We start from the raw sequence: 14,155 nt of genomic DNA on the forward strand, positions 1-14,155 counted from the left end.
CAGAATGAAATTAATCATGTCAAAATTTCATGGCAATACTGTCAAATGATATCAGTGTGAAGAGGGGTACATTCAAAATAATTCTTAGTAAATTGATAAGAGTATAGGCTCACCTGGTTATGCAAAGAATTACAGAAATCACAGACTTACCTCTTTTTTGTGTAAAGAACACACAAAATGCCATGAGCACGATGACCACAAAAGTAAGGATTAGAGAACGCCTCCTCCAATTCCAGGATCCCAAATTAATCCACTTTTTCATTTTCCCGTGCATTCAGGTAATCATCCAAAAAAGTGTAAAGTTGAAATAGTTCAACTGCTGCAACATGTATGCAGTACAATGAAACAGAATAATTTAGATGTTCTGCAAATTTCAGTCTTGCAGTAAACATCCAATAATCTCTAGTAATAAAAGTCTGCGAATTGGCAGTTAAGTCTGATCCTGTTGGCAGGTGTATGCCGTATAAACATTTGTCTATCAGTATCAAATCTACTCTGTGTCATCAATGATCAACTGGTAAATTTAGGTTGCTGATACAGTTCCCTCCCTAGGCAAACTTTTTTATGTGTTGTGGCATGGCGCTACATTGATTTATGAATTTCGCTCACGCCTTGTTTACAAAGGTCCAAATCACAGTGACATTGAAGTGGACAAGGACTAAGGCGTGAGTGGGTGAGGTGGGGTTTGGGTGGCTGTAAGAAAAGCATTATTATCCAATATTATATTATGAACCATTATTAATTGTCAATGACACCAGTGATATTTAATTTACACGTGTCATGTAATTGCTGGAATTTTTCCTACACTAAGTGCTGGCTAAGGGTCACCATGTATGAACCAAAATGATCACTGAGAGCAAAACTATATACTGTCTATATATATATATATATATATATATATATATATATTCTAATATTTCCAAGTGAATTAAATAATAAAAACATGCATTCTTTGGCATAAACAATACGTTATTCCCCAAGGTACTTGTTCCAACAAGCCATTTGTTTTGTGTTTACTGAGTTAAGCACAACATAGCATTGAGGTAGCCTAGGTTTATACTGAAATTGTATTTTATCCATCGGTGGTGTGGCATTCTCTACATTTGTCACAGATCTTGTGTAAAATCAACAACAAATAAATTGTTCCATCCTGTAAATCTAGTTACAAAAATAGTCATTAATAGAATGTTATTAGTTATATCAGAATCAGAATTTGCTAAGTACATACATACAAGGAATTTGACTCAGATTTTATGCTTTTCTCTAAAATCACTACACAGAAATAAAAAAGAAAACCCAACTAAGGACAAGAACAACAAAGCTGGACAAATAAAGGTAAGGAATAGACAGAACTGTTATGTACACAAGTGGTGATAAAATAGGTGTATATATAAATATTATATAAATATATAAAAAGCACCAATGACCAACAATAAAATAAGAAATAAAATAAAACGTCTATTATCTATATTATATAACTATGCATGCATTGTTTCACTTTTCATACACACTTATTTAATTAGGTTTTATATTGCAATAAATCTGGCAAATAGTATTTTATTTGCTTTGTTGTTGACATTTACTTCTATGATGCAGAAGGTCATATCACTGTAACTTAAGGAATGTTACATTGAGCAACATATTGACAATATGGTCACTTGAATTGAACAGTCATGCTATATATAGACTGTTAAACATGGTTAATGCGGTAACGGTCTCAATAGCACCAGAAATAAATGAGCTGTGACGAGGTTAAACACAAATATATGTTCTCTTGATCTTGAAGCCACAAAGGTTTTTTGTAAAGCTCTCCACACCCCTGTTTGCTTATTAGAAAATCATTTATGAAATGCCACGCAACAAAAAAAAAATAAAGAATATTTCCTGCTCACTATGTCATGCTAGATTGCACAAATTGCATAAGAGCTGAGATTATTTGGGACCTTTTACACAATTCTGTTTTTGACATAAACCCATAAAACCAATCATATGCATTGACATGTGACCATCATTTTTTCAGCAATACCCTACTGCTTTATAATTACAGTTATATCTGGGAATGCTCAGTACATTAACATTCTAAAGAATCAAACTGACTTTTATTCCACAGTATTTATTTATTCCATTTTATAGAAATGAAGCAGTATGAACAGCAGAGCTATTTTAAGTGTTGGTAGTTTCTGCTGGACTTTGAAATGTCACCTGGGTGTTGTCAAGTGTGTCTTGGCTCAAATTAGTCTTTTTATCATTACCTGATTGACGCAAGGCACACTTGTGGTTTGAAATATGGACCTGTTCAAGATAGAACAAAAAGCATTCAAGGAAGCATGTGACAGGCACAGACAAGCAGTTTATATATACTGAGGAAAAATCTTCATCTAAATATGAATTAGATTGTGTTTCAATTAGTGTTTATAGTACTTCATTAAATGATCCGTCCCCAGAGCTCATCTAAGAGTTTTTGTGAACACAAAGCCAAAACAAAGTATAGAAATGAATACACAGTGTGTGTTTGCTTTCTCTGCAGTAGGTTTAACAAAAGACAACATGCACGTGGAGTTGTCTGTATGCTTTTTTGTACAATATGACCCGTTGATGATGAAGACATTTTCTGCTTTAGGTTGTTACTACACAATTATGTATGGTGTGATTATGTTTTAGAGAGATCAGTATGTTACCGTTCCTTTTTTCTAACGTAATCAGGTCAAATTTTTTCTGAAACCGATTATTTACGGTCTATGATTTATTATGCATTTTGGTGGTCATCAATACAAGTTAGAGCTTACAACATGATTGATGGTACCTGAACTTGATCTGTAAATGTTGACTCTAATGAGAAAAAAAAAACGGCACTCAGCTTTGTTTCCTTTGAAACAGTAAAAACATGAATTACAGTACTGTATCATGATTCCAAAAATGTTGTCAAACATTACGTGACTTCTGTAAGTGAACAATAAGTTTCTAGTTTACAAAGGTTTCCATAACACACAGTTCAGCATACAGGTGGAGAATTTGCTAATGAGCCAATAAGGAACTAAGTATTCGTATCAGCAAACCAACCCACTTCTGATTTCTTTCTTTTCTTGTGTTTGACATTACTGACGTCACTATTGATTCATGCGTGCACATTTAAATATATGCAGGCCAAAAAAAGAAAGAAGACAGACAAAAGAAACGATAGCACTTATAGATATAGCAGTTCATGAGTCAGGTTCAAAGTAAAGCAAACTAACTGTCTGTAAAGGTCTGAAAAAGCCTTAACCGCAACCAAATGCAATAATATTGAAATACTTTATTTAAGTCAAATAAAACAGTAAATACAAACTGCCTGTTATGGCACTACACTCTCAAAAACATAACCTGAAGCTATTGAGTTTATCGAGAATCAGAGAAGTGTCCATAGCTGCTATTAAAAGCAACTAGAACTACAATATGCCATATCTGACGCTGCTACAGTAAGAGCAGTCCACCCAACAAGTTAGGAAACAAATCAATCAGTTCCTTCTATACTGTATAACTGTGACCTCCTTTTGTACTGGACAGTCACACATAGTCCACAGCTTTAATGATCACACTTCAGCCTCCTTCTGTGCCTCCTGCAGATCATCTTCTGTTCCTGTTGCTGTCAGCTCCGTTTGGGCTCTTCGACGCTCTGCCTCTGTTATCGTCATCGGGTGCAGAGGGAAAAATCCTGCCAACCCTGCAGAAAGAGAGAGAGTAGGACAATATCTTTCACTACAAGCTTTTCCAACAAACTATTGCAGAGACATTGCCTGCAGTTGCCAAAATCTTTTGAAGCTGATGCTTAAAGGACCAATATGTAATATATTTACTGTAATAAATCATAAAATGACCATGATATGTGATCAGAGATTAAGGTAATTTAAATACTGGCTTCTCCGACAACAACACTGCAGTCAGTATGTTCTCCTTGGAAATTTCCATTCCGGTCCGGAACGTCTGTTGTTTTGGCCGGTGTTATCCAACACCCCGTTGCCACACATATGAAACATATTGGCATGCAAACAACAGCCTTCTACAGCTGTGGAAGCAAGCTAACGAACTGGATCAAGAGAGATAACATAACGTTAGATTCTACCCGACCTGAACACCCTCGGCTCATCTCTCTGTGGTCTGTGTGTAGTTGGGTTATCGGGGCAGTATTTGAGATCATAGACTATATAAGAAGTGAACGTAGTATTCGTGATGTCACCCATTGGTTTGTGGACTACTGTTTTATAGCCTCAAGTTCGGCATTTCAGCCATCGCCATCTTGATTTTTGGCCGTCACCATGTTGGTCTTTTGCAACCAGAAGTGACACGAGAGGGTGGAGCTAAGTACAACTGAACGTTGAATAAGACATTTTTAGGAGACCAAAAAGGTTATAATTCACCTTCATGAACTCAAAACACACTGTGAAAGGGTTAAAGACTAAAACACGGAAAACTCCCAGTCCGGACAACGCCGTGGTAGCGACCTGTTAATCACAAGGTAGACACGCCCTAAAGCATCCCCTGCTTTATGGTCTATTTGACTGTAAATGGGACCGTAATTTACTAAATGAACATCATGCTGTATTGAAGAAGACTTGAAACTAGTGATTGAGACCATAAACTCATGTTTACAATGTTTACTGAGGTAATAAATCAAGTGAGAAGTAGGCTCATTTTCTCGTAGACTTCTATACAATCAGACTTCTTTTTGTAACCAGAGGAGTCGCCCCCTGCTGGCTGTTAAAGGCAAGGAAAGAATTCAAGTTAAAGGCGCTTCAGCATTGGCTTCACTTTTCAGACCCCGAAGTTGCCCAATGTTTGAGACACACATCCGGTGAAGTGATTCCGACTACTGCTGGCCAGAGACTAGCGCAGTCGTGTAACCGGTAACCCTCAAATTGCAATCCCAGAGGGCATGGATGAGGTGCTTGAGGGCACAGTGTGAACACATAATTGTACAAGCAGTCATCATTTATGGTAGCAGATAATATAGAAAACAAGATTTCAAAGAATAGTCAACACAGAGAAGTATATCTACAGATATTGTCTAAAAGGTGTGGGCGCTCATAAAAGTCATGGATGGACCTCCTTGACTAAACAAATCACTATGAGCAGCGCAATTCTTTGGTAAGGCAGACAATAACATTGTGCAATGTTGATCCACTTTAATGAAACATGTAGTGAATACACACCTAGAAGTTTGGCCACTGGCTTTGTAGGGTGTGCGCCACAGCCGATCCAGTACTTGATCCGGTCAAAGTTGAAGCTGACAAGTTTCTCGTTGTAGGTGTTCGGTAGGGGGTCGTAGGAACCCAGCTGCTCTAAATATTTACCATCTCTTGCCCTTTTGTTGTAAGCTGCCACAATGCGATAAAAGGGTCTGTTGGCTTGTTTGTGTCCTGCAAGAGCCAATCGGATGACGACGTAACCCCCGTGGTACTTCTTTAGCAGGAGTGATGCTGTAGAAGGAAATGAGCACAGTAAACATGGTCAAAGAAAAAATAAAATTTGTTTCTTGTATGTGGTTAATGCACATTTTTCAGTAAAGGCTGTACCGTCAGAGGCTTTAACCACCTTGTTTAAGTAATTTACTGTAAAGCATATTTCATATCAGGAAATCTTGTGGAAGGAAGAGAAGTGAGGGGAGGAGCAGTAGTGAAATGTTCACTGCTTGCTTTTATTTAGTGCTTTATGTATTATCTTAAATTGTGTCCGTTGCTTTTCTCTTATTGTAAAACACTTTGTGACATCTGCTCTATAAAAGGTGCTACACACACACTCTGTTGCCAGTTTATTACGTACACATAACTAATACTGCAGTCTACATCCTAGCTTTATGATGTTCAGTTTTTGTTAACACTGTTTTAGAGAGGTTCTATTATTTAGTCTACCATTACTGATGTGAATGGGGTGGACAAAATGTAAGAAACATCTCTCAGTATACAGCAATACAAAACAAAACAAAAGCACCTGAAACTGCCATCTTCTAAAAATCAGCACCTCTCTAAAACTGTTTAATTAAAAACTATTTATTGCAGGACTGTTGTGTTAGACCACATTTGTTTTAGCTAGATGTACTTATTAATGTGGCAACTGAATGTATATGTATATTATAAATTCATATTGTGTCAAAAACAATTTGAGTTGATTTATAGACTGACAGAAAATTAATCAATAATAATTTAACCAATTACTTAATCAAGCAAAAATAGCAAATATTCTTCTCAAATGTATAGATTTGCTCCTTTCAAAGTTTTATATTATTGCTAATTGCATATCTTTGTGATTGGAAGTGTTGGTAGGATTAAAAAAAAAAGACATTTCCAGATGTGACGTTGAGGTCTCTGAACTTGTGATGGGCATTTTCACTATATTTGGCAATTCATAGATTAAGCAACTCAATCAATCGATAATGGAGACGAATTGTTAGTTGTAGCCTTACAGTCATATTGATAAACTTCACATTACTTTACTCTACAATACGCCTACAGTAAATCCAATATGAGAAGCTAATTCTGTTTGCTGCTGAGGAAGCAGCAATAGTTACGTGAGGAAGCTGTAGAGCTGATTATGCTAAATGTATTACTTATTACAAAATAAATGTGAAACGTGTGACTACACATACTCTAGATGTTAGATTTACTTGTCTTGCTAAAACTCTGCCCCAGTCCATGCTGCTACAAGAACAAAAACATCAAAAAAGTCCAGATGTGCCTGTTGTGTTCACACAGTATACTCACATAAATGAACCATGGTGTTGGCTGGATTATCCTGCAACAAACAAAAAGTCACATTCAAACCAAAGTGTATACAAGTAGTAAATCAGTCATTTATTTTTCAAAGCGTCACGCACCAAAAGGTGCCCAGCCCATATGGGCTTACAAGACACTACAAACATGAAAAAGCAGGAGCAATAACATGATGAGAGAAAAATAAAAAATATAATACACTTCAATGCATGTTAAATAAAGTCAAACAATGTCAACGCAAATATGAACACAATCTATCTCCTTAGGCATTACAGCTATAAACATAATTTAGAGCAGGGGTCAGCAACCTGCGGCTCCGGAGCCACACGCCTTTCTTTAGCTCCTCTACAGTGGCTCCCTGTGGATGTTTAAAAATGGAAATGAATAACTGTTTTTTTGTTTACATTTTCTTTTGTATTTATCATTGTTGTAGGTCGATTGTATGACGGTACCATAGAGTATTAGGGCCACATTAAGGAAAAAAATAAATCTGAAATTTCAAGAATAAAGTCGTAATATTACGAAGATAAAGTCAAAGGTTTACGTGCAAAAAGTCGTAGTATTATAAGAATAAAGTCATAATATTATAAAGTAGTAATTTTACGTGTTATTTTCTTTTTTTCTCATAACGTTATGACTTTATTCTCGTAATATTACGACTTTTTTCTCGTAAAGTTATGACTTTATTCTCGTTATATTACGATTTATTTCCCTCAATGTGGCCCTAATACTCCGTAGTACATTTGCACTTGAGCCCTAACTGCATTAGACTTGTATACTATATACTTAGACTATAAACTGCGTTACCTTCATTACAATGCTCAAATGTTTTGCGGCTCCAGACAGATTATTATTTTATTTTTTTTGCCTAAAATATCTCTTTTGATAGTAAAGGTTGCTGACCCCTGCCTTACTTATTACAGCTATAAACATAACTTAGAGGTACATCTGAGTCACAGACTGTGCCTTTAACACATCAAGGCAAGGCAGCTTTATTTGTATAGCACATTTCAGCAACAGGGCAATTCAAAGTGCCTTACATAAACTTTTAAGAGCATTAAGACAAAGTGCAAAAGAACATTAAGACATAATTAAAACAGCTATAAAACCATAAAAACATTAAAGATTAGAAAATAAAAACAAGCTAAAAATAAAAGCTAGGATAGAAGCTAAAATAGAGAATAACACACAAGAGTAGAAGCTCTAGTGCAGTATAAGATCATTATCTGGGTTAATAAAAGGCATCAGCAAACAGGAACGTTTGAAGCTTTGATTTAAAAGAACTCAGAGTTGGAGTTGGTCCTGCAGGTTTCTGGGAGCTTGTTCCAGATATTTGGTGCATAAAAACTGAACGCTGCTTCTTCTGCATGTTTAGTTGTGACTCTGGGGACACTAAGCAGACCTGATCCAGATGACCTGAGAGGTCTGGATGGTTCAGAACATAGCAGAAGATCAGACATGTATTTTGGCCCTAAACCATTTAGTGCTTTGTAAACCAGCAGCAGTATTTTGAAATCTAACACATACATTATTTAATTGAACACAACCCGAGCCAGGTGAGACACCTTGTCAACAGGTACTGCAGTGACATTCATCATCAGACATAGAAGACAAATCAGGACAGTCTGCACACATGTTAAGGAAAGGCCTGTATCTAAGATTGTGATATAGCCTGAAGGACAATAGAACAAAAAGTGCATTTCATAAGTAGCTTTCTTTCTAGAGTCTCTACTGTCACACATGCATTATATATCCGATGACCCCTGAACACATCATCGAATGGCAGTAGCATGTTGCTATGCAGCTGTTGCTAACAGTAACAGTGAAGAGCAGCTCCTGTTTGACGTTACGTTACGGGTTAAAATGAGCAATAAATGAGCGAAATACCTCGTCTGATGTTGAACGAACTAAAGCTAAAGTCTTCCCAGATGTGGCCTCCTCTATATCCGCCGTACAGATGATATAATGAACGTTAATAACTGAATGTTTCAGCAGCAGAAGCAATGTGACATTTGTCAGCGCACGGCCATGTTTAAACAGGAAGTGACGTAGTGACGACCTCTGCGTCATTGCGTCACCGTGACGCTAGATGGCGATGTTGCCCTGTTCTCCACTGAACCACAGGAAAACTGAAGGCCTGCAATACTTTGCACTGTTAAAGTTTATGCTTCAGTCTGGAATATTTTTCGGACACATTAAAACTATTTTTTTGTCAACCTCGAAAAAATTGAAATTTTTTTTATTATTATGTTTGTTTGTTTTTAATTAGAAAAATATGTCATCACTCATTGACTTTACATTCAAGACCTTATGCTTTGGTTTTATAATGTATAACCATTTTTGGTTCAGAGGTGGTAGAAGTACTCAGATTCTTAAGTAAAATTTGTTTTAACACACTGTAAAAAAAAAAAATAAGAGATTTTGAGAATAAAGTCATAGTAGTACGAGAAAAAAAGTAATAGGTTTACGAGAAAAATAAGTCGTAATATTATGAGAATAAAGTCAGAAGTTTAAGAGAATAAAGTCATAATATTATAAAATTTAATTTTACCTGGTATTTTATTTTTTTCTCGTAATATTCCAACTTTCTTTCTCACAAAGTTATGACTTTATTCTTGTAATATTACAACTTTTTTTCTCATTACATTCAAGATCTTATGCTTTGGTTATATAATGTATAATCATTTTTGGTCAGAGGTGGTTGAAGTACTCAGATTCTTAAGTAAGCATTTGTTATAACACACTGTAAAAATCCTAAAATATCTTACATGTAAAAGTCCTGCATTCAAACTTTAAAGTAAAAGTACACCAGTAGCCATCAGCTAAATGTACTTATCAAAAGTAAAAGTAGGCCTTCTCATTATTCAGAATTTCCCCTTTTGAGTGTCATCGGCTAATATTTTATATGGCTGCTACTACATTATATTATTGTATTATTATTATTATTATTATTATTATTATTGGTAGGCCTATATTAAGCAGCATTTTAATCGTTTAGCAGGTTGTGGTGGAGCGAATTTAAACTACTTTATATACTGCTATCTTGTAAACAGATCCTATGTTTTGTATGTCAAATCTTAAACTAGTAACTACAGCTGTCAGATAAATGTAGTGGAGTAAAAAGTGCAGTATTTATACAATGTATTACCCTAGAGCCGCAACAATTAATCGATTAGTTGTCAACTGTTAAATTAATCGCCAGCTATTTTAATAATCAATTAATTGGTCTGAGTGATTTTGAAAGAAAAATTGTTCTGGTTTCTTTACTCCTCTGTGACAGTAAACTGAATATCTTTGAGTGGAATGTGTAAAAACAGCAAACAAAAATGCTAAAATCACATCACTTCAGTGCAGTCTTTCAGTAAATGCAATGGAAATTTAATTATACCTCTGCTTTTGTTGATAAGTAAAACCCTTATTTCAGTGCCTCTTAATATTTTTCTACTATTGCACTCGTAGTAGGTCTCAGTGGTTGCATGCATTAGCTATGAATGCAGCTAAATACTTAAAATATGTGATTATGTAAATGTACTCAAATATAGCTTTTCCTAAATGCAATGCTTTAAATACATGAATAATACAGTTTCGCATTTTAGTAAAGGTCTTTGAGCTGGTACAAAGATAATATCATAAGCATGGTAATAACACAATAAAATAACAAAACCAGCTGTTACCTTTATAATTATGACTTTGTAAATATCATGATCTGTTGCTGGAGATTATAGGCTCTCTGGTTACAACTGTGCTGTCAGGTGATCTTTCCCACTCTCTCTTTTATGTCATTTCTATTCTACATGTATTTTGTGTCTTACATCAGCAACGCATTGAGTTTTAAATCAGTTTCCACTGTTGACCCCAGCGGAGATGAAACACTGATTTCCTGAGAGCGTTCATGAATTCAGGGGTCATTGCTTTGCCTGATGTCGTCTGAGTGCACAGAGATTTCTGCCCACTGGGAGCCCAACTACCCCCCCAGCCTTGGAACATGGTGATTTCACACTCCTGTTGTGCAAAGCTTGTTTTTCAGTGTGTGTGTGACAAACACATGGTTTTCTGCGAGGAGAGGTCACTGAAGACACACAAAAGAGATAGGCCCTCGTTTGTAATTCTGAAAATATCCTTCTGTCCCTGCGTGACTCCTCATACATAAAGCCAGTTATGACTTACAAACAGATAAAAGAGGCATTACCTAAGAAAGTTTATAAAATGTTGTTGTCTTTATAAAAATTGATATAATCTTGTTTTTCATTTAATTGATTAAACTCTTATTCAATCAAATGTATTTGAAAAGCTTTCAACATGGTTGCCACCTTGTACATTACAATTTCTTTTGTAATGTTGTCTCACTAACTTATCTATTTACCTCTCTCTCTAATTATGAACTATTATTACAGAACTCTGTAGCAGTTATTGCAAATGATTTTACCATATTTTAAGGGAAACATGAAGTATACTAAAGACAAAATGCCAGCAAGTACTTCCTAGCACACAGTATTTAAATCTAATATAATTGATTTTTTTTTATATTTTTGTCAGTTCAGTTTGTCACAGAAATAATTTCAGCAACCAAACGAACAAAATAACACAAAACACTTGGTTCTCAACAGCCAGGGCTGAAATTGCAAGAGGAAAGCGTCATTATTGAGTTGACCACGTTTTTTCTGCGGAAAAATCTGAAAATGAATAGAGGCTTTACACAGTTAGGAAGCAAACAAAATTCATCTTACATGGTGAATCGGCAATGCGTGATTATCTGAACGGTGACATTGATTCTAGTAGTAGCTCACTCTCTCGTGAGGACCCCATGCTCTTTGGGATACCAAGACAAGTTGTTCCTCCTCTAATCATCTGTGACAGCTCAGTTAGAGACGCTCAGATGACCAGATATTTTACTAGGAAAAAGCAAGAGGAGTCTGCTTTAAACGTAGAAGGCTGCTCCAGACATTGTAGGCAAAGATGCCTGAGTCTAATTTGATTATGTGAAAGAAGAAGAAAATGCCACTAATATCTTCTAAACACACACTGAGCTTGATCTTACATTGTGCATTTAGAAGCAACTCTCACTGTACCTGTAAGCTGAATTAAAGCAACATTTAAATCATTGTGAGGCCATATTGTCCTAAACGTATTAATATATTTTAACATAATACATATATCCTTGTTAACCAACTCAAGGTTAGAATAACAAAATTGTTTTGAATCACTTCCGGCTGCTAAAACTGCAGAGATTTATCTTTTGGGATATGTGTTCAAATAATTAGAAATAAGTGGAAATGTTGATTGATGCAGAACTTTGGTCAGACTTGTGTCACAATAGTGGGTCAGCTGCTATTCGTGCAAGGTTCAGATTTTTACATTCATTAACTCACACCTCAGGAGTTGCATAAATCCAAATTGAAAGTTCACATTTTCTGGCATGATTAGTATCTATGACACACAGGAATTAGAGGAATACTTTGACATTTTGGGAAAGACATTTATTCGTTTTTTGGTGGAGAGTTAGATGAGAAGGTTAATACCACTCTCATATGCTATTTAACATGCTATTTATTACGCTAAAACAGCATGTGAGATTTTTTTTGTATTTCTGAAACCTTAGTATGAAACCAATAGTACCCAAATTGCATACTGTTTCTGGTGAAATATTACAGTATGCAAACACTGGACACTATGGCGGCATAAATATCCCACAATGCAATGTGGTGGTGACCACAACATTCATAACAGACGTTGACAGACAGCTCTGTAACATCAATAATGCTTCAATTTAATCATTTTTTGTCAAAACTGTATATACTGCTCCTATTTTTATATGTGTTGCTCTATATGCTATATATGCTCCTATTATTATATTGTTCATATTTTGCCTAACTTTGTTTTGCTTATTTTACTGTGTTAGCTGATGCTTCTTGTTTTTGCACTATCCCCTTTGCTGCTGTACACTGCAAATTTCCCCACTGTGGGACTAATAAAGGAATATCTTATCTTGTCTTATCTGAAGTGTAAGTATAAGATTTCACTTTGCTAGGCGTAACTTAGTCTTCAAAAGTCATCGTTTTGGTCACATGAGGTTGGCACGGGTTACCATGGTTACTGCTAAGTGTGTCCGAAAAGATACATACTACCGTTTATTCACACAAAAGGATGTTGAACGATAGTACACATATTGGGTATGTAGTGCAAAGTATTTGGCAGCAGCTATAGTTGAGTAATACCTGAGCAGAGAATGAAGTTGCTCTCCTTCTGTGTGTGTTGTAATCCGAGCTTCTCTGTGTTTTGTTGACGTAGCCCTGCGTGCTTTTAGTAAATGTTCGTGCATATGAGTGTGCCCCACTGGCCAGCTAACGGCCACTGATTTGTCTATCTTTTAAAACCTCTCTTTATGGTGTCTCTTCTTGTGTATTTGACCTTTTTTTCCTGTTTCACATGCCGGTAGGTTGGGGGGTGGGCAGTGTTTAGAACGGTGTCTGTTTGGTGTGTTTTGTAGGGCTGTCGATCGATTAAAATACTTAATCGCGATTAATCGCATGATTGTCCATATTTAATCACAATGAATCGCAAATTAATCACACATTTTTTTATCTGTTCAAAATGTACCATAGAGGAAGATTTGTCAAGCATTTAACACTCTAATCAACATGGGAGTGTGCAAATTTGCTGCTTTATGCAAATGTGTGTATATATTTATTATTGTAAATCAACTAACAACACAAAACAATGACAAATATTGTCCAGAAACCCTCACAGGTACTGCATTTAGCATAAGAAAATATGCTCAAATCAAACAGGTAACAACAGCTGTCAGTGTGTCAGTGTTCCGACTTGACTATGACTTGACCCAAACTGCATGTGATTATCATAAAGTGGGCATGTCTGTAAAGGGGAGACTCTTGGGTACCCATAGAACCCATTTTCATTCACACATCTTGAGGTCCGAGGTCAAGGGATCCCTTTGAAAATGGCCATAACAGTTTTTCTTGCCAAAATGTTGCGTAATTTTGGAGCCTTCTGTAACCTCCTTAATGCTACAAGCTAGTATGACATGTACCAATGTATTCCTTAGGTTTTCTACTTTCATATGATGCAAGTACCTTCACCCTATCTTTAAAACTGAGCCTGCTACAACCTAAAAATCACAAGTTGCGTTAATGCGTAAAATAAATTAGTGGCGTTGAAACAGATTTGCGTTAAACGTGTTATTATCTCGTTAACTTTGACAGCCTTAGTGGGTTGTTAAACTTTGAAAGAAGGAGCATATACATGGAAGGGAAGAAGACAACCTCAGGACATCCCAACACAAATAGTGTATAGACATTAATTTATACAGTTTGAGCAATGTTGACTATTCAATTTGAAATGTTAATGAAGCCATTGGAGTTCCCCATGGAAACCCACATGAACACTGGGAGTGC

General features: G+C 35.9%; 1 protein-coding gene across 1 annotated transcript; it reads right to left on the reverse strand.

The window, feature by feature from the left end:
• Positions 1-2,735: 2,735 nt before the first annotated feature.
• mrps16 (mitochondrial ribosomal protein S16) lies at positions 2,736-8,829 on the reverse strand. The gene is made up of 4 exons (XM_037781800.1): positions 8,631-8,829; positions 6,735-6,765; positions 5,187-5,453; positions 2,736-3,700 (listed from the first exon to the last, which is right to left on the reverse strand). The coding sequence occupies exons 1-4, from the start codon at positions 8,811-8,813 to the stop codon at positions 3,570-3,572; spliced, it is 612 nt and encodes a 203-aa protein (XP_037637728.1). The 5' UTR covers positions 8,814-8,829; the 3' UTR covers positions 2,736-3,569.
• Between the last annotated feature and the right edge of the window lie 5,326 nt (positions 8,830-14,155).

Source organism: Sebastes umbrosus, chromosome 1, assembly GCF_015220745.1.
Source record: "Sebastes umbrosus isolate fSebUmb1 chromosome 1, fSebUmb1.pri, whole genome shotgun sequence".
Taxonomy (NCBI): domain Eukaryota; kingdom Metazoa; phylum Chordata; class Actinopteri; order Perciformes; family Sebastidae; genus Sebastes; species Sebastes umbrosus.